General features: G+C 45.6%; 1 protein-coding gene across 2 annotated transcripts in view; it reads right to left on the bottom strand.

Moving 5' to 3' along the window:
* LOC138467662 (centromere protein J-like) overlaps window positions 1–19,623 on the bottom strand; it is a 714,848-nt gene that overhangs the window by 15,519 nt on the left and 679,706 nt on the right. For both annotated transcript variants that reach the window (XM_069607842.1, XM_069607843.1), the window contains one exon: window positions 8,893–9,013. In XM_069607842.1, coding sequence (XP_069463943.1) covers window positions 8,893–9,013 — 121 coding nt within the window. The remainder of the gene's footprint in view (window positions 1–8,892; window positions 9,014–19,623) is intronic.

Genomic DNA, 19,623 nt, shown 5'->3' with positions numbered 1-19,623 from the left:
TGTCCATGCTCATGTCAATGAAACTTGAAGACTTGAGGCCTATTTGAAGCAAACATGTTTTTGTTAATGGTTGCAAAACCCTTTCCCTTACAGGTTTTAAAAGTCATTGAGAACTGGGATCAACAGTTTTTAAACCAATTAGTATATATTTTAAAGGTTTAGCCTATAATTGCCAAATTGATATGGGCCTTCTCACTATTGTAAAGTCAAAAGTGTACTGACCTTATTAAAGTATATAACTGTTAATTTTAAAATGTGCCTGAAAGCCTAAAAGCCTGAAAATATTGTTGTGAAGGAGATATAGAACAACAACTAGACGGTAATAGAGCACATCCAGGAAGCAGGGGCAGGGGGTGCAAACATAGGGAGGGTGCGCGATCACCTTAGTGCATGCATTATAAGCTATATGGTAGATGCGAGTGTGAACGCCATCTTGGCAAGCAGCAGCTATTTTAGGAGTTAGGCCCAAGCGCAGCAAACAGTATTTTGTGCTTTAGTATTAGGACCCTTGTATGAGCACGAACACCACCCACACACCGGCCAGGTCTGAGAAATCCACAACCTCCTCCATTGTTTAGAAAGTTACAGGCCCTCGCGCCTTGGGAAGTCATGACAAGGTAGCCAAGCGCCTCTTGGCAGTGTCATCCCATGGAACAGATAGCAGGGCCCTCCTGCCCCCAACGATCCCCACACGAGAACCTCAGAGTTGTCATGCTTTCATCCCATGACCCCCTCGTATGCCATGACACTGTCCAAACCCAGACCACCGACCATGAAGCCTTACACCCCTCGATCGATCACTAAGATCAGAAGGCAAGGCTATCGCGCTGTCAAAAATGGGTCACGTGTTTTGTGCAGCGAGGTGCATGGGGGCATTTGAATTATAGCCTAAAACGAAGGTGGAGGACCCTGGGGGTTGCTGATCTGTCTGGGAGCGAGTGAAGTGTGTGTAGGTTAGTGTGACCTTGGTGCTCCCATGAGCCCATCCCAGTATCTGCCAGGTGCATTGTTGCAATCAGAAGAATAGCATTGTGCGTCAGAGGATCTAATAGTTAGGTCAGCTAGCCGCGGATGATGAGCCCAGCAGCACCCACGTGAACAAAGATGGACAAATGAAGATGGACCAATGGCTTCGCATCCCATATGGAGAAGGCCCAACAGTTATTGGCTTCCACCAATCTGCATTGTAGAATTGTACTATATAAGATGACCTCACTAGAGACGCGGTGTGTGCTTATAATGTATCACCCAAGCCAACGAACCTCAGAACGTTCCGCAACAGCAGAGGTCTTTGCTGATGCATTCCTATTTTTGTAGAAATAAATACTTGTTATACTTGCAAGAGTGTCTTTGGCCTTTTTTCAATAGCCGGCTGTATTTCTTCTGGTGTGAGCATCCAGGGGCGTGCCATCAATATTATGGGCATCATTACAAGATTGGCAGTAATTCCGTTATCTCTATTTTTCCAGTGGAATTACAAGTGGTAATTCTGCAGATTTTGCAGGAAACGTGGAGGATTTACCTCCAGCCGATGCTTCAGGTGAATCCTCCACTTTTCATCCAAAGAATGGGTGGAATTACCACATGTAATTCCACCATTGGTAATTGTGCCAAAAATCCCCAATTGAGTTATATGGACTAGAGAAAATAGGGATTTACACCGCCTACCACCACTTAGAATCCTGTGATAAATGCACGGGACCAAGGGGTGCTAACTGTAAATCCATTTGGTGGTATCTCGGAGGATTTTCCTCCGAAATACCTCCAAACTTGTAATGAGGTTTCCTTGCATGCCAGTTTCAGCAGTGGACCCAGGGAATCATCACGAGAATTGAAGTAATACTCATACCACATGTAATACCTACCATTATCTCATACAGTATTCTGAGGAGTACACATTAATTATACCCTTACTTCTGCTATGGAAGTAACATCATGTTAAACATGCAATATTTCTGAAATACCGCTTGCCGTATTTCAGAAATAGCTCATGACCATTTTATAAGCAATTTCCATCACTGTTCGGGACAGCAGCAGCACACAGTGCTGCCGTCTCAAGGGTTATAGATGTGGAGAGGGGTCATTGCTGACCCTTCTACACATTGCGAAAGGGCATCAGAATGTATACATTTCTCCACACATAGGGATGTCTTTTGACTGCTATGTTTTTCAAGCAAGTGAATAGGTGCATTAGTGCATTATTTCATGAGTGGGGACAATTTGAGGCACCCCCAATGTTTCCCCCACAAAACTATTGTTAAATTGGTATAAATATTGCGATTCACCTTGCATCCAATTAGCAGAGGTTTAAACTGTACATGTGTGTACGATGATATTGCAACTCCTAATGATATTGGTAAGGATTCCTGCGCTATTTGGAATGTTATGATGAAGGTGTGGGATTTACAAAGATTACATGGGAACGTTCATTCTGACATATCGGCTCGGGCTGCTTGGAGAAGAGGGTGTCAGTCATCCACGCTAGACTATATATACCTCCAGAGCTCTTATGGACCTATGCATTTCCCTTAAGGTGATGGAATCAGATGATCAGTGATCATATAACCATCGAGCACATTTTAAATCTTAACTTGGGTATTAAAACCAATGTCATGTCCTTTGTTGGTAAATAGTGCAGCCACAAGAGTGACTTGGAGACCTAAGCTGGTTAATCGCTTTAATCATAAGCTTGCAGAATGTATAAGGAGTAAGGACTTAGACAGCTTGGGGCTCATTCAAATTCCTTGTTCTCGAACTTCTTTACATTTTTATGGCTGGCCTGGGAAGGACTCAAGGACTCTCAGGTGCATAAACATCAACTTACGTGCTCTAAAACCCATTTATTTACTGAAAAGGTTTAATGGAAAAAAAGAATGTAGACGTCTTTTGCTGCAAAATCCTGAGATACTTGTCAAGCAAAGGAAATGCAAGCAGTCATATAAAAATTGGCTGCAGTCCCATAAACTAATCATGTTACAAAGAGATGCCGACACTATGATGCGGGCGTTTGCCTGTAGCCAAAGCACCACCTTTTGGAGTTTGATTAACAACAAGGGAGCACTCCAGTCCCAAATCTAGATGAATCCAGTCTCGGAAGTGACTTGGATGGCCTATTTGACCAACTTATACGCTAAAGTGTAACACCAACATTTGCACAAATCATTGCTGAGATCCTCTGCCTGGCTTTTTGATGTTCAATGTTAAGATGATTAGTCCTGCTAAATCTTCTCGTGCCCCAGGGCTGGATGGCTTTGGGCCACTACTTTGTATAAACCTTTTAAGCATATTAAAAGGTTGCTGCGGATAAACTGTGCAACACCTGAAGGTGACTGGAGACACTGCACATAAAAGATGATAGATATCTAGCATCATTCCCACGACATGGAAAACATCAGCCATAGTCCCAATCCATAAGAGTGTGATATACTGAATCTGGCCAACTATCAGTCAATAGCCCTTGTAGATGTCTCCAGTAAGTTTCTTCATCCCTGCTGCTGAAGGGATTTGAGGGTTGGACAAGGATTCTAAGTGATCCGACCGCAGCTACCAAAAGTTTGCACCTTTCTCATGCAAACACTTACATACTATGGGGGCTGCAGGGGTTTCCCCCGCAACTCCCGCAACCCCTGTTCGCTATACTGTAAAGTATAGTGAGTGGGGTGTTGCGGGGGAAACCCCTGCAGCCCCCGTTCTTTTTGCAGGTGTGCTTCTGGGGTGTCCCCCGCAACACCCCGCTCCCTATTCCACACAGTATAGTGAGCGGGGTGTTGTGTTTTTTTTTTTACTTACCTGCAATGCTACCACCAAAGGTTCAAACTTTTGGTGTTTGAACCTTTGGTGGTAGCATTTTTCAGTCGTATTGTACGGTGGACCTTTTTTTCCGGTCCGATCGTACAATACCTGGATGAGAACTTCATGGATTTTGTATAAGAATCAGTCTGGTTTCAGGAAGAGGTTGGACATCTCATTGAAGTTGCGGCTCTTACATTTAGTTCAGCAACAAGCAAACCTTTCGAAAACAGCCAGTGTACACTGCACTTATAGATTAAATGATGGCCTTCGACAAGGGGAACAGGGAGAAACTATGAATGAAACAACTAATTGTAGGTGTCCCGGAATCCTCCTAAACATGTGTTACGCTCACCTGGCTCCCACAGAGGCGTCGATCTGAACTGGACAGCTGCGGTCTCCACCAATGTGACGCGTAGGGCCGAGATGACGGACTGGACTGGCCCACCTAGCTTCGTTTGCTTGGCCTGTAGGAATATTCTTCTGCAAATGGAGAAAGGGAATTAACCACCCGTGGAGTTGAGTGTACCCCCACCCCCGCTGTTCTCCCCACAGATCACCTTTGATGTCCCCTCTTATAGTCTCACCTGATGGTTTGCAAAGATGAGCTCTCCATCCTGCATTGAACGCAGGGGCGCGTTGATAACCAGTTGCTTCACTGTCTCGAAGGAATCGGTGAGTTCCAGAACAATATTGACTCTGAAAAATATGTAGTTCGTAAGAGTTCACATATCTGACTTTCACTCTTGTCCGATTCATTGCAGTTAGCAGCTTGATCCCAGCGAAGAGTTCCTTGTGGTAGCTGACGAAGTTCATGGAAAGGATTTGGCTTATCCTACACAGTTCAATAAAATAAGGCCAGAATGTAAGCTGCTTGTTCCCTTATTCAGGTGTGGCGAGAAAATATGAAGTTCAGGAAATTATGCCTCCGGCGGTAAAATTAGGTAAGTCTATTGCGGTGAGAAGAGTTCCCCTTATTTGTCCCGTTGTCTCACCTTGTCGTCCTATTGTTCCCCTTAGGGGCCGGGGTGCGGCGAGGATGCAATGGAAACTGCGCCGACCCGTGACGAGGAATAGTACCCCCGGCGGTAATCCGGTAAGTCTATGGGGGTAGTTACTATTACCTCTGTTTATTTCCTTGGCTCACCTTTGCTGTTCTTGTGTTCCCCTTAGGTGCCAGAATGCGGCGGGAACGTGCAGAAGGATGCGGTGGATCGTGAGGATGCTGCGAAGGCTGGTGAGTTCAGCGCGGCGCTGCAGCAGGCGAGGTGGCACGCGTAAATGCTTCTTTCTTCCAGCTCGAAGGTGCGGTGGATCCGGAATTCAGGTAAGGATCGAAGGTTTGCTCTTATTCTAACCTTTCTCCTTCTGTTCCTCCCTTTTTCTAGGAGCTGCAGACTCGAGGCGGGCATGGCAGGAGACTGGATGCAGGCTTGCAGGCACTGTGAGCGTTACGCTGCTGGAGGCAGAATAACACGAAGCGTGTGCTGCTCTTCGGGCGTGGTTTAAATAGCCTCCAAAGTAGTCCCAGGTAAATATTCTTCCCCAGCCCCACCCGAGTAAAAAATAGTCCCTAGGTAAAATAGTCCCTTCCAAGCCTCATTTGGCTTGGAGCTCTGCAGCATGGTCTGCACCAAGTAAGCTTGCAGCATGGTCTGCATCAGGTAAGTTCTACTCTATGAGCCTGGCGCCATAGGTGCCAGGACTGACTCTCCATATGAGCCTGGCGCTATAGGCGCCAGGACCGCACCCAAACAGTCCCTAGCAGGGGCTTTTGGGCTTGCTCAAAACAACTTGATGCCTGCTTCCGGGGATGCTGGACCTGGTCTGGTTCCCCGGGGGTAGGCATCATGACAACATGCTTTTGAGCTTGAATCAAGGCATGAGGGTACAGATGAGATTGGACAGGGAGGGTGCTCTGACGGATCCTGTTCCCAGTTTTCAGGGACTTTGACAGGGATGCATTCTATCACCTTTTGGTTCAATCTGAACATGGCAGATGTGGAGCAGCACTTGAATAGGGCTAGCGCCTTTCCACCCTGGCTAGGTTCATTGGCGGTACACTATCTTGCATATGCCGATGATTCGACCCATTGAATCAGACCGCTATCGGACTGTAGTGCTCCATTGACTCAATAACAAACTACACAAAGGCACTAGACTTAGAGATAAATCTGGATAAGTTTAAGATCCTAATATTTTTACCTGCCAGAAATATAAAACTAAAGTTTCGATGGCACGTTGGCAATGTGCGACTAGAGGTGGTCTCCAACTGGAAATATCTAGGATTCTGAATTAAGCAGAGGCACAATAGTGTTGTCGAATTGAGAGACATGTGCACTTTAATACTTGTCTGCGCTGTGCAAGTGAAAATTCTAAACAGGAAATATGGAAGGTTTCTCTTAATGCTTTTCTTGAAATATTACAAGGCAAAAGTCATACTGGTCCTGTTATATGGGGCTCAATTAAAGGGGGTTGATGTCCTCTAGTTTAAAGTAGAGGCGAAGCTGTGGCGCCAGTGTCTGCACTTGCCAACAGGAGTACCAATTGTAATCATGCGCTATGAGCTGCGCTAACCATGCATGCAGGCTATAGTGGACTGGAGAAGACAAGCTCTATATGCCAAACTATTAGATCCCCCAATATCCTCCCTCTTTTGTGATTTGTGCAGACTGACGTCTGAAGGCTCATGTAAAGCTTTAAATAGTTGTCTCTCTTATTGTACGGGTCTACTGGAGATCATTAATATGGCGTTAGTAACCGTTCCATGTGTTATACCAGGGGGTAATGGCCCGGCAGCCAGAGTTAATGGCCCAAGAAGTGTCCTGTTCATTCATAGAAAATACTGTTCAAAGATGGCCGCCACAGAGATGGAAGGCGGGGCTCCTTACGGAGACCCCTTTTCAAGTCTGTGGTGGCCAGCAAAAGAAGATCTTGAGTATTGGACAAAAGTTGAGTAATATACAAAGTAGAAGCAGGCTGCGTGCAAAGCGATACAAAACAGAGACTCTTGAGCACCTATTGACAGAATGTTGCAATTTCCACCTACTGAAAGAAGCCTACTTTGGCAGCTTTGTAGAAAATATTTCGAGCATCCAATCAAAAGCTTTTTGGAAGCGTATTTTAAGTGGAAGGTAAACATCTTTAACAATTGCTCTATGGTTCATTCAAAAATTCTTCAGGGAAATTGAGGCACATACTGCTTTGTGGTCATTAGGAGATTTATAGGATTTAGGTTTTTTGGATACATGGATCCTGTTTTTACTATTTTTTTTTAATATGTGATTCGGTTTTTAGAATGCATTTGTTGTGTCTTTGTTTATACTTGGGAAAGGTTTGCTATAAACCAAAAACAATAAAAACATGTTATTTCCACCTTTTGGCCACAGTAAAATATGAGATTTGTATGGTGGGATGAGAACCAATGACCACGCAGTATTTAACTTATTTGAAAATATAGCATGCAGTATATTTTTTTGCTTGAGTAGATCCGACTAGTAGTGCGCTCAACGTCCTAATTTACGGTCCGGCTTGCTGCACATCCACAACCCTGAAGCTCTACTCCCAACCCCAAAGGCAAGCAAGGAAAGTGTAATGGTGGCTCTGGATTGTTGCACTAGCCCAAGTAATCATCCGTGGTGTAGACATAAGTAAATTGAAAAAATAGAGAATATTAATAATTCATTGTTGTACATTTTTCTGAATTGTTTGACTGTCAAGAAAAATTGACAACAATTCATTATTAAAATTCTTTATTTTTTCAATGTCTACTCCACTGATGATTACTTTGGCTAGCACAACAATCCAGACCCACCATTACACTTTTCACAGTATATTATTTTGTATACAATGCCAAGGCAAAATGGGGTGAAAAGTGAAAATAGGCAGTATTCCAAACATCACCTGTTTTTAATTGTACCGCCTTCAGACCTCAGCACTTGAAATTGATGCGATTCTTTGCAACTGTTCATGATACCAACTAGCCCAGTGCTGTAAATGTCAAACATTTAATGGGGGATCCTTTTAATCCTTGGAGGGACGAGGCCTTGAGGAAGGGGCGGGCCGAGGAGCGAGCCGAGGAGCGTGGTACCAGGCTATGCAATACAGTGGGCCTCATTACGAGTCTGGTGGCAACCAGCCAGTTTTTTCCGGCTCGGTTACCGCCAGACTCGTATAACCATTCTGCCTCCGTGACTCCCGGAATTACCAGGGCATTACGACCCTGGTGTCCCGGGAATTCCAGAGGCGGAATTTGGTAAATCTTGTGATGGTGCCGGTGTTTCCACATCCGCCTGCAGGCGGGCGGTGTTCAACCCGCCAGGTCAGACCTGGGGGGAACGCCACCTCCCGCCTGCAGGACTCGAGATCGGGCTGTCCGGAAATAACAGTGGCAGCGGGTTTGCCACCACTGTTATTTCTGGACCACCCGACCCGTAATGAGGCCCATTTCTTCATAGAACTCAGTCCTGGCGATTTTCATGATAGCAAAGATCATTATGGGAACATAGGTATATCTAGAATTTTTAATTTGAAACATATCTTATTGTGCTCCAGTAAAAAAAAAAATTGAATAATGGAAGTTGGGCTCTGCAGTTTTCATCGGCCATACTACTCACCCTACGAAATAAAATGTGCAGGACATTTATACCAGGATAGACAGCTACAAATAGTATGTCAGGCTGTTTCTGTACCCATTCGAGTCTACTAAAAGTGTCTATCTTTTGAAACGTGGGTTGCTCGTGCATGTTGATAACTCACTTCAGAACAGATCTTGCTGGGAGTATGCTGTTCTGAAGCCGAGTTGTCACATGCACAAACAGCCCACGCTTCATCTCGAGCAGACCCTTTCAGAAGACTAAGCAGTGCTGCATTGTCTACTGGCCTGCTCGTTGTAGCGTGGGCGTGAGTGTGTGAGCATGCCCCTGGGGACAGGATGGCAAGAAATGTCTGGCTGGAGCAGAGCGCCGGAGCCCCGCTACGTCCTGTTCCGGCCCTTTTCCTGCCCTGAACTACCCTGCGCGCACGCACACACGCATAACGCATCTGCAGAAAATCCTGTAGAGTAGACAAGACAAACACAGGTCGGATTGAGTGCAGACTCACTTTTCGACTTTTACCACAGTGCCGTCTGGAAAGGTGGTCTCCTCATGTCCATCTTCGTATAAATGTTTCACCGTCCGATCTGGAAATATAATTTCTTTGGTTCCATCAATGTGGTGCTTTTCTGTAAAAAGAATGAAATTAGAGTGCGTTTTTGGTTACGCAAAGTACTTTTATTCTAAATCCATGTACTGAAAATACGTTAAAGGCAAATAGTTCTCTCAGTACCGGCTGTCGGCTTGAACTATCCTTGCAGCCCACAGGTTTAGTGCGCAAAAGGTTTTTTCTTTTTTTGATTGGTAATGTCTCTTCTTCTGTAATTCCCCTCTACTCGCCCTCAGAATCCATGTGAAAACATGCACGGGTGAGGGCAGAGGTAAGAGTTGTTCTGAATCCTTAAAACAATAATAATAATCCTTCATTCTCAGAATGAAGACGCTACTGACCTCCACCCTGACCATCCCTGAGCGCCACAGAACCTCCATGTCAGATTGATGCGTTCCTTTTAGTCACCGGAGCCCTAACCACTGACTCCTTACAACGCATTTCTCTGAATTTCATGACTGTCCGTGGATTGTCCCACCCGCCTTCTAGTGCTTCTGGTGATACTCGCTTGCCACGCAAACATGCAAAAGCCTTTATCTATGGTCTCCACTTAGTGCCCAGCATTGCTATTATCTGGCATATCTGGTACGCGTCAAGGACCAAAATGTCTTTGAGTCTAACACTACATCTAACAATATAATTAAAGACCAGATGTATGTTTGTCCCTGTATGTTTGTTTGACGCAGTAGCTTCGCCTGTTGTCACCACTAGTAGCTGCTGCCTTAGATTTACAGTTGCAGTGGTCCAATGCACATAGCTTTGCCTGTTGTCACTGCTAGAGGGAGCTGTAGGCATAGGATGTATAGTGATCTTATAGTCTCACTTGTTGTGCTTGTCTTGTTTATTTCATTGGAGTAACACAGCCTGCTGGTGTCCAAGATCAACCATCTTTATGCGCTCCTATGCTAAGTCTGCACACCACATCCCTCTCTATCACAGGAGGATAGGGCTTGTTTAAACAGGATAAGTTGCCGGAATTATAGAAGCCGCGGGAAGACTGGAGAAACCATCTAGGGTAGCCCTAGGGGTCGATTTTCCCTGAAACCCAGAACTCCTCACTGCCTAAGCAGAGTGCCTCATTTTCAGTATGGTATAATGCCAGGCCTGTGGTGAGGAAATGCAGAAGTAAATGGGATCTAAAGGGAGTTTGTTGCTGACCAAAGAGGGCTATGGTAAACCACAGCTGGCTGCCATATTGTCTCTCCTTGTAGGGGACGGTGCATGTAGTGGGGTAGAGAGAAGGGGATAAGAGGTGCACGCATCATACATGGAAGACTTGAATGCCTGAGCCAAGGAGGGTAAGGTGATCTAACAGTTTGAAGTCCAGTAGAGTAGGCGAAGTTAATTATTGATTCAGATTAATTATGAGCCACAGTCACGCAGAGGCTCAAGAGAAGATGCTTCCGCATGGATGCGGAATAGACATTGTGTGGCGCCAAGCCGTGTGCTTTGTGCCTAACTTCCCCTCTGAAAAAAGGGGAATTAAGGGCCATCAGATGTATCTTAAGGAAGTCCTTTCTTTAAAACAAGAATTGGCAAAGCCCATAGTTTTGTTTTTGGAGTTGTTGCTTGCATTTTACATTTAAAGGTATCAACTTGTGTTGCCCCCATAAATAAAGGGCCCAGCTCAAAACACATGCCAGCTAAAAGGCAGGTTCACACATGACTATCATTAGGTGATCTGCTAGCCTCTGATGGCTGATTAAAGCTTACCCAGCCTGCTCCAAAGGCCCATGGCATCATCAACAAAAATATTAATACATACTTCCAAGTATCAATTACCCAGGTCACTAAACCGGCCATATGCCTGTTAGCTTTGAAACATTTGGGGAGCATTCAACAACAAAGTTCATTTTAGATGAATCCATAAAACTCTTTACCAGGGAGGTGCATTCATGCCTTACCATTTACCCCAGGGAACCTGAAGCAGCTTCTCTGCTCAGTATTTGACTGCAGTTTTCATGCTTAATAACAGAGCTTGAGTTGTATGCATTCCGCAAACCCTACATCCAAGCAAGGCTCCCAGTTACAACATGTAAAAGTATCACAAGCAGATCCAAATGCAGGCTTATGGGGTTGTTTCAGCAAACATAGGAAAAGTCTCAAAAATCACATTTTATGCTTTTCACGTCCAGCCCCCTACAAACTCTCCACATTCTTTATTAGCCTTCTCTTGCAGTACGTACCCCTGGCCAGCACCACATTCTCCTGTGAGAGAAAGGTAAGGAGACAGCAAGTATCAGAGAAACAAGATAGAGAGATAGAAAGAGAGAGAGAGAGAGAGAGAGAGAGAGAGAGGGGGGGAGAAAAAGAAGACAGAGAGAGGGACGGAAAGACAGAGAGAGCAGGAAAGACAGAGAAAGAAAAATAAGTACACACAGAGTGAGAAAAGATAGGTGAATTGATAGGGGAGCAGCGAGTGAGAAACTGTGAATGATTGAGAAACAGTGCTTGAGGTAGTCTCATTAGGACAAAGGACTTCTACAAAGATAAAGACTGTGATGAAGTAGAAAGACTCTGACACAGGAGAGGGACTGTAATGAAGGGGAATTACTGCGATGACAGAGAATGACTGGTTGAGAGGAAGGACTGTGGTGAAGGAGGGGTTGATAAAGGACTGATAAAGAATAAGGACTATGATGAAGGAGTATGATAGTGACAAAGGAGAAATACTTTGACTAAAGAATGTGTCGAAGTAAAGGACTGTAATAAATGGAAGGACTGTGACAAAGAGGAAGTACTGTGATGAAGGAGCAGGGCTGTGATAAAAAACTGCGATTAAAGAGAAGGATTGTGATGGACTAATGAATTAAAAGGACTATAAAAAAAGAGAAGGACTGCTATGAAGGAGAATCACTTTAACAAATTATTGTGAAGGAGAAGGACTTTCATGAATGACAACAGGGCTCATTCTAAGTGTGGCGGTTGTATGGGAGCGAGGGGTCCTCGGGCCCCCTCGCATCGTACGCTCCTCAGTACAAGGCTTGGACCACGTGCCTCCGGTAGTGGGATTGCCCCTTGCCTTTATGTAAGGTTAACCACGGTTGACTGTTACATAGATGGGACTACTGAGCAGGACACGGGGCATCCATCTTTTGTGCCCCCTTTCGACTCCATCTTGGGTAAACAGGCCTCACTGCGATAGTACAGCAATGCTCAGCTCCCCTTCCACCGCAGCAGCCAAGGACAGAGACACACAAACACAAGGCACGCAGGCAGCTGGCTGGCCCCCACCCTTGCACTCCCCCTGCGAAGGAAAGCTGAAGCTGGAGAAAGTTGCAACAATCAATATGCTACAGTTTTCTTCCTCTAAGATCACTGCTCGCCTGTGAACCGGCATGTGAACCAGAATGAGCTAAGCACTTTCTGCTCGATTCATCCCCATAAACGTGCCAGCCACCCACCCCCATTTTAGAACAATTTATTGTCATCGTGACCCTGCCCTCCCTGTAAGGTATTTCTTTCAAGTGCTAGACCCTCGCCTGTGCTGCGAAACCCACCCAACACACCCACTTCTAACCTTAAGCATTTCTACTACTATATATGTTTTTACTTGTACTAATGAGTTTGAAACCTAGCAGATATGTGAAACTCAGCTTGATTCTTTTACATGCACAATAAGGTCAAGGCCACCAATTAAAGCCACAAATGACCCAATTGTACTGACAATAATTGTTGTGTGTAACTTGTGTAGAAATATGAAAAGTAGCATAAAATGTTTTAGATAATTTGTTATTTAGTGTTTTTCGGATGTAACATATTAGCTTAGGTAGTGACCACAGTGACCGGACCCTGACCTTCATGGAGCACAAGATATTTGACGTCCGTCATCTCGTTAGCCACTCAGCCAACCAGAAGGAAGAGATGCCACCCACACCTACAGCATCACACCGCCTGGCCAATCGGGTCCATTTAGCATTTTTTGTTAGAGTTACTTTAATTAATATATATACTAGCACTGATGTAAATGTGGTAGGGAGTTTTTTGGGTTATTTCCTAGCTGGAGAAATAAACCATCCTTTGAACTCTTGCAGCCGGGTCTCGGTGCCTTCTTCCCCGACAAGGGGTTGCTTATTTTATTTTCTCTCACACGTAGTAAGCCGGGGAAGGGCACCTACATTTTTGGTGACCCCCGCAACGTGATTTAGAGAGGTGCCTTGAGGCCTGCACCCGGCAGCGAGATCCAGGGCGCCCCCCAGCAGAACCATCGCCTCCGCGGTTGACCAGACTGTGCACACCAAGAAGAAAGGGTCAAGGGTTCCCGGTTGACGAATACCCGATCGAAAAAGCTGCTCGCCAATGCAGGCCACGGCTTGGTTGGAGGACGGACCTGAGCAAGAGCCAGCCGTGAGCGGCGACCCCCGGAGTACCTGACTGAACACCTGGAGCCCCGGTTGCAAAGACCCCAAAGGAAGGTAAGGGGAAATACGGGAAGAAGGGAACGAGCAACAAAGGGAAGGTAGTTAAGAATAGGGTCTGCGTGAGTGACGGTGAGGCTTTTCTGACCTATCCTTTATATGGCCATTAGGTGTTGTAAGAAGTGAGAAGAAGAGAAGTGGTATCCTAGCCCGTACGGGGTAGAAGGCAGCGCCGCATAGCATTTGTCCCGACCAAGTGCAGAATAGAGATAAAGAGAAAATAGTAGGGGTCTCGAGTAGACAGAGTAGTTTTTTAGAATATTCTTTTTCCGTGAAGGTAAGAAGTCTTGAGATATAATAAAGGTGAAAGGTGTGGGGAGTGAATGTGAAATAATAGATAGGATAGGAAAGAAGAAAAACTAGGCATAGTAACGGGTATAGGGAAAGAACAAAAGCGCGCAGGCAGTGCATGTGTATGTTGCATGATTATATGTTTGTCGGTCTGCTTTTGTGTATATGTCTTATTGAAACATGCTAAAATATTTCAGTACAAGTCATTTGTGATTGATATAAGATAAAGCAAAGAAATAAATTGTGAGAGGTGACCAGGTAACACCTTTCAGAAAGCTAATGCAACATATGGTAATTGTGAGCATTGATAAAGAACATATTATTTCCACATATTGTAACTGACATACGAAGTGAGAGGTGGGAAGAGATTCAAGGGTACCAGAACACACAAGAAAGGAAAAGACACATCGCCATGGGGGGAGTAACACCACTAGCACATATTTGCCAGCACCTTCCACTATATAGCGACAGCATACAGTACTATCACGATCAGTGGATCACTGAGATGAAAGGAGACGGGGTTACACCAATTTGGCCAGAAGGAGGATCATTTGACAAAAGAGTGTTGGACCTAGTATCAACACATTTGCTAGCACGATACAAAGGGAAACAGTTACAGAACCGGAGAGAAGTGTTAGATTTATGGCGAATGTTTGAGGAAGTTGCCCCCACGGCAGAGGTAGGTACAAGCCGAATGAAAGAAAAGCAGAAAAACCCTGAAGAAGTAGGCGGGACACCAAAAGGGGAGTGCTCAACAACTACAACCGAAAACTAAGTAATAAAAATCTATCCCTTAATGATTAGGCCAGCGGTAGGGTTTAGTGAACCCCTGTATATACCACCCACTGCCACTGCCCAGGGCGGGGCAAATGCCCCCGAACCTCCACCATATGACAAAGGAGGCCTGTACGGCCCCACGAGCGCGCCTCCTGTGGATATAGCATGTTTAACAGGTGATTTGAACTGTCAGTTAGCACACGCACAAATGGAAATAACACGGTTAAGAGCTTTATGTGACAAAGGGCAAATGCTGCCTGGGGGAGGGGAGGTACCCCCGCTGTCACTGGCAGATCTCACCCCCCCGATAGGGGCAGCAAGCAATGCAACCCCAGCAGCCTCGGTATCGGGGCAATCTATAGCATCACAAGGGACGTCATCACAGCAGAGGCAAGAACAAGAGTGGCAGTCAGGACAGTTCCTGTTCCAATTGAATAACAAACCAGGGGGAATTATACGCCCAAACACACCGGAGAGTCAACAAAGTGGAGATCAAGGTGAAGGACAAGGAAGTGAACCCAAAGAAAACTGGGAGGAGAACAACGAGCTAGAGTCGGAAATAGAAGAAATATGGGACGATTTAGATGACTACGAAGAGGCAGCTGCCGCAGAGGGTTCCCCACTGCCAAACTGCCGTTACCCAGACACACTATCGCCACCATTATGGCAAGGTAGATTAAGACAACGAACAGTGAGGACAGGAAACATACTGGTAAGTAAAACGAAAAAAGGGAGGATGAGCAAAACGGAAAAGAAACGGAAACTACAAATGCCACTAATACATAAAGGAGCAGGTAGGCCAAACTATATCCCGTGGGCCCAAATGGACAAAACCAACCTGTTAAAACTCCTTCCCCCGCTGACGGGAGGGGCAGGTAAGTGGATACATGTATTTGAGAAGAACACGACAGGCGTGTTAGTATCAGCAATCGGGGACCAAGCAGACACAATCTGGGAAAGAGCAGGATTCCCGGGAGTAACAATGAGCTGTGATCGACACGATGGATCACCATTCAACAATGTTCGAGCACAAGTGTGGGATGCATTGCGGCGTGCATTTCCAGACGTTCCAGATTTACATGCAGTGATGCAGTGCACGACGGAGGAGAACGAGGATCCTGCGCAATTCATTTTGCGAGTGCAAGACTTATGGAGAAGCGAAACTGGTACAGCATGGAATCAATCAACAGCTTTATTCTATTTTATCATTAAAAAGGGGTTGCCGAAAAAGGTGCAGGAGGCCTTGGACAAAATAGCTGGGATCGAAGCCAAAGGGTGGCCTGAAATTCAGAGCATAATTGTACACCACTGGAGGAGGATTAAAGAGAAGGAAAAGGAGGTCATGCAAAAGAGGCTGGCCGACGAAGCAAAATGAGTACAGACGAAATTAGTGAAGGTCACCGCCATTACTGCCAGTACAACAGCATACAGAGGAAACGAAGGAGAGGAAGACGCGGGAGGAAGGCCCGTTGGGATAGCAGCGCAGTGGGTTGGAGAGAACCAAGGACAGTGGAACGGAGAGGAACAGTCATGCCAAGGATCGCAGTGGCAGAACAGGCCGGCCCAAGGAAGAGGTGGGTACGGCGGGCAGAGAGGAGGATACGGAGGAATGGAAAACAGAGGGTATGGTGGGCAAGGACCAAGGGGAGGACAACAAGGGTTGTGTTGGAATTGTGGAAGATGGGGACATTATTCACGAGATTGTAGAATGCGACCATCATGGTATTTTCAAGGGCAGCAGCAGCATCCCATGAACAATGAACAGGGGTGGGGCTGCCCACACCCAGGTAGCCCTTATGGAGCTCCAATAGGGAGGGGGGACAACAAGATCAGTACTGCTATGACCGACAAATGCAACAAAGACAGCCAGCCCCACAACAGCAGCAACAACAGCAGCCACAACAGCAAAACGCACTACAGCCCATGGCGAGACAAAACCCAGTAGGGAACATAAACAATAACCCTTTTGCAGCGGCCGCAAACGGTGCCCCTGCACCATTCCGTGGCGTAACGGTCGTGGGTGACAACGTTTTTTCAGTGCCAGGTCAGCAAATATACCAAGACTTGGACAGGCCACAGGGAGCACTTGCATGTCCAGTCCTATCCACCGCACAAAGTGCAAATGAGGAACCACTAGTGGCGGCAGAGATAGGAAACAAGCAGTTTATCTTTATGGTAGACTCTGGAGCAGAAAAATCATGCCTCACAGAAGGGCGGTTTCAGCTCTCGGGAAGAAATTTGGAGATGCAGGGGTTCTCTGGGGCTATTTTAAAAGTTCCTTATACAAAAGATCTTGATGTAACAGTAGGGGGAAAAACCGTGCGCACACCCTTATTGTATTATGAAGACGCGCCAATCAATTTGATGGGACGCGACTTGCTCAGTAAGTTAAACATGACCATAGCCTTTACTGAAAGAGGAATAGTATGCTCGACGCCAGGGGTATGCCCAGTACGAGCACTCTTGATAATAAGCACGATCACAAAGGAAGTTGCAGTAAGAGGGATCCCCATTGACATGGACATGTTTGTCTATGGAATACAGGTATTAGCCCGAGTAGTGCCTGAAATAACACAAAAAGAGTGGAGAATACCATCAGACTTCATATTCCGCCCAATCACACCAACAGATGTAGTGCCAGGCACAATTATATCTATAGACATTGAGGCAGTTCAAGTTTCCAACAAACGTGAGTGGAGAAGTGTGCTATGAATAGAGCCAAACATAATGCTAAAAGATATAACTGATGAAGAATTGTTTACTGATTACGAAGGGGATGGAGAAATAATAATGGAAATAAGCATACCATGTGACATTATGATCCAATACAGAGAAATACACAACCCACTCATGGCTAACATAAAGGCCCCACCGACAATATTTGAGGAAGACATGGCCAGGGTAGCACCTGAAATTTGGACCACAGGGCCACACGATGTGGGATTATTGCATGAGGTGACTCCCATAAAGATAAAACTGAAACCAGGTGCCCTCCCACCCAGAGTGAAACAATACCCAATATCCAAAGAAGCAGAGGAAGGTATTAGAAAAACAGTGAATGCACTCCTAAGCCAAGGTATCTTAGTGCCATCAACTTCCCCATGCAACACAGCGATTTTTCCGATTAAGAAGGCGAAAGGAGGGGCGTGGAGAATGGTCCAGGACCTCCGCCCACTCAATGACGTCATCCAAAAAGAGTTCCCTTTAGTGCCTAACCCGGCATCAATTTTGTACAGTATACCAAAAGAGGCAACTTGCTTCACTGTCATTGATCTGAAAAATGCCTTTTTCTCTGTGCCACTTGCACCAGAGTCGCAGTACCTTACAGCTTTTACATTAGGAAACAGCAGATATGAACATCGCAGACTCCCACAGGGGTATTGCGAGAGCCCAAGCATTTTTAACAGAGTACTACGAGAAGACATTGGCAACATAGATGTAGGGAGCACCATTATACAGTACGTAGACGATTTACTCGTCTGCAGCAAAACAGAAGAAGAGTGTAGAGAAGATTCGATAACACTGCTTAACGTATTGGCTGCCAAGGGATACAAGGTGGACAAAGGAAAGTTACAATACTGCCTTGCAGACGTTATATATCTTGGCCAGCAAATGTCTAAAGACGGAAAAAGAATACTACCAGACAGAGCAGCGGCCATTCGACACATTATCATACCAAAAACAGTAAAGGACATGCAGAAATTTCTTGGCATATGTAACTATTGCCGAGCATGGATCCTCGATTACGCAGCATACACACGGCCAATGCTACAAGCACTGAAAGAAGCACAAAAGAACAGAGCCCCAACAAAATGGACACAGGAGACAATTGCCCAATTCTCTCGATTAAAAGACCTTATTTCAGACGCCCCAGTCCTTGCAAATCCAGAATATGAAAGGGAATTTTTCCTGTTTTCACACAGCAATGGAACATTAATGACAGCAGTATTGACACAAAAGACATCGCTAGGCCACAAACCATTAGCGTATTACAGTGGAATATTAGACCCAGTAATGCAGGGGCATTTCGCTTGCGAACAGGCCCTCGCGGCAGCAGCCTTCGCTATTGAGAAAAGTGCCACGATCGTAATGGGATGTTCAGTGACGCTATATGCGGAACACTCATTATTTGCTATCTTGGAAAGATCAAAATCTACTCTCACAACACAGAGAGCCTCTGCTTATGAAATAATAATGTCAAGTCCAAATGTACATGTGGTTAGATGCAAGACAGTGAACCCAGCCACATTCATTACAGAGCCATGCACAACTGAGGATTTACAGGAACACGATTGTAGCATGTATGAGGGAGAGGGCGATGACATTCCCGAAAGCAAGAGAAAACGTCCTTACAGAAGGAGAAATTTATTTCATAGACGGGTCAGCATCCATAAACTCAGAGACAGGAGAGAAACAGGTGGGGATGGCAGTAGTGCGCATGGAAGAAGACACATACGAAGTGATTGTTCAAAAGCGCCTCGCCTCACACTACTCTGCACAAGCAGCCGAACTGACCGCACTAATCAGCGTGTTACACTCAGCTTACGTCACCACCACAGTTCACTCAGGGCTATCACGTTGGCGAAGGAGAGGGTTCAGAAGAGCAGGCGGGTCCCCTGTACAACATGCCACATTGCTAAATGAACTAATAGAAGCTTTAGCAGAGCCATCGGTAGTAGCGATGGTTAAATGCCAAGCCCATACCAATAACACAGACGCCGTCTCATTGGGGAACGCGGCAGCCGACGCGGCAGCAAAGGAAGCCTCGTACTTCAATAAGACACCAACATCAGAGTACATTGTAAAAACAACCACAGCGGAACAACCAGCAGAAGCATACAGTAACACACCCATAGCAAAATTGATAGAACTCCAGAGAAGGGCCCCACCGGAAGAGCAGGAGTTGTGGGGCAAACGAGGATGTAAACAATCAGCCACAGATCTCATTTGGAGACAGGAAACGACAGGCAAGGTAGTGATACCTGTAGAATTATTAGAAGTAGCATTCCAACAACTGCATTTCCCAGCTCACGTTGAAAAACAACACATTGCCTCAGATATTCAAGAGGATTGGTTTGTTCCTAATCTGCACGAATACTTGTCTAAATTTGTGATTGAATGTACTACATGCCAAACTTACAAT

The sequence above is a fragment of the Ambystoma mexicanum genome, chromosome 4q (assembly GCF_040938575.1).
Source record: "Ambystoma mexicanum isolate Mex_15411 chromosome 4q, UKY_AmexF1_1, whole genome shotgun sequence".
Taxonomy (NCBI): domain Eukaryota; kingdom Metazoa; phylum Chordata; class Amphibia; order Caudata; family Ambystomatidae; genus Ambystoma; species Ambystoma mexicanum.
The sequence above is the reverse complement of the archived record's forward strand: the minus strand, read 5'-3'. Positions and strand labels throughout refer to the sequence as shown.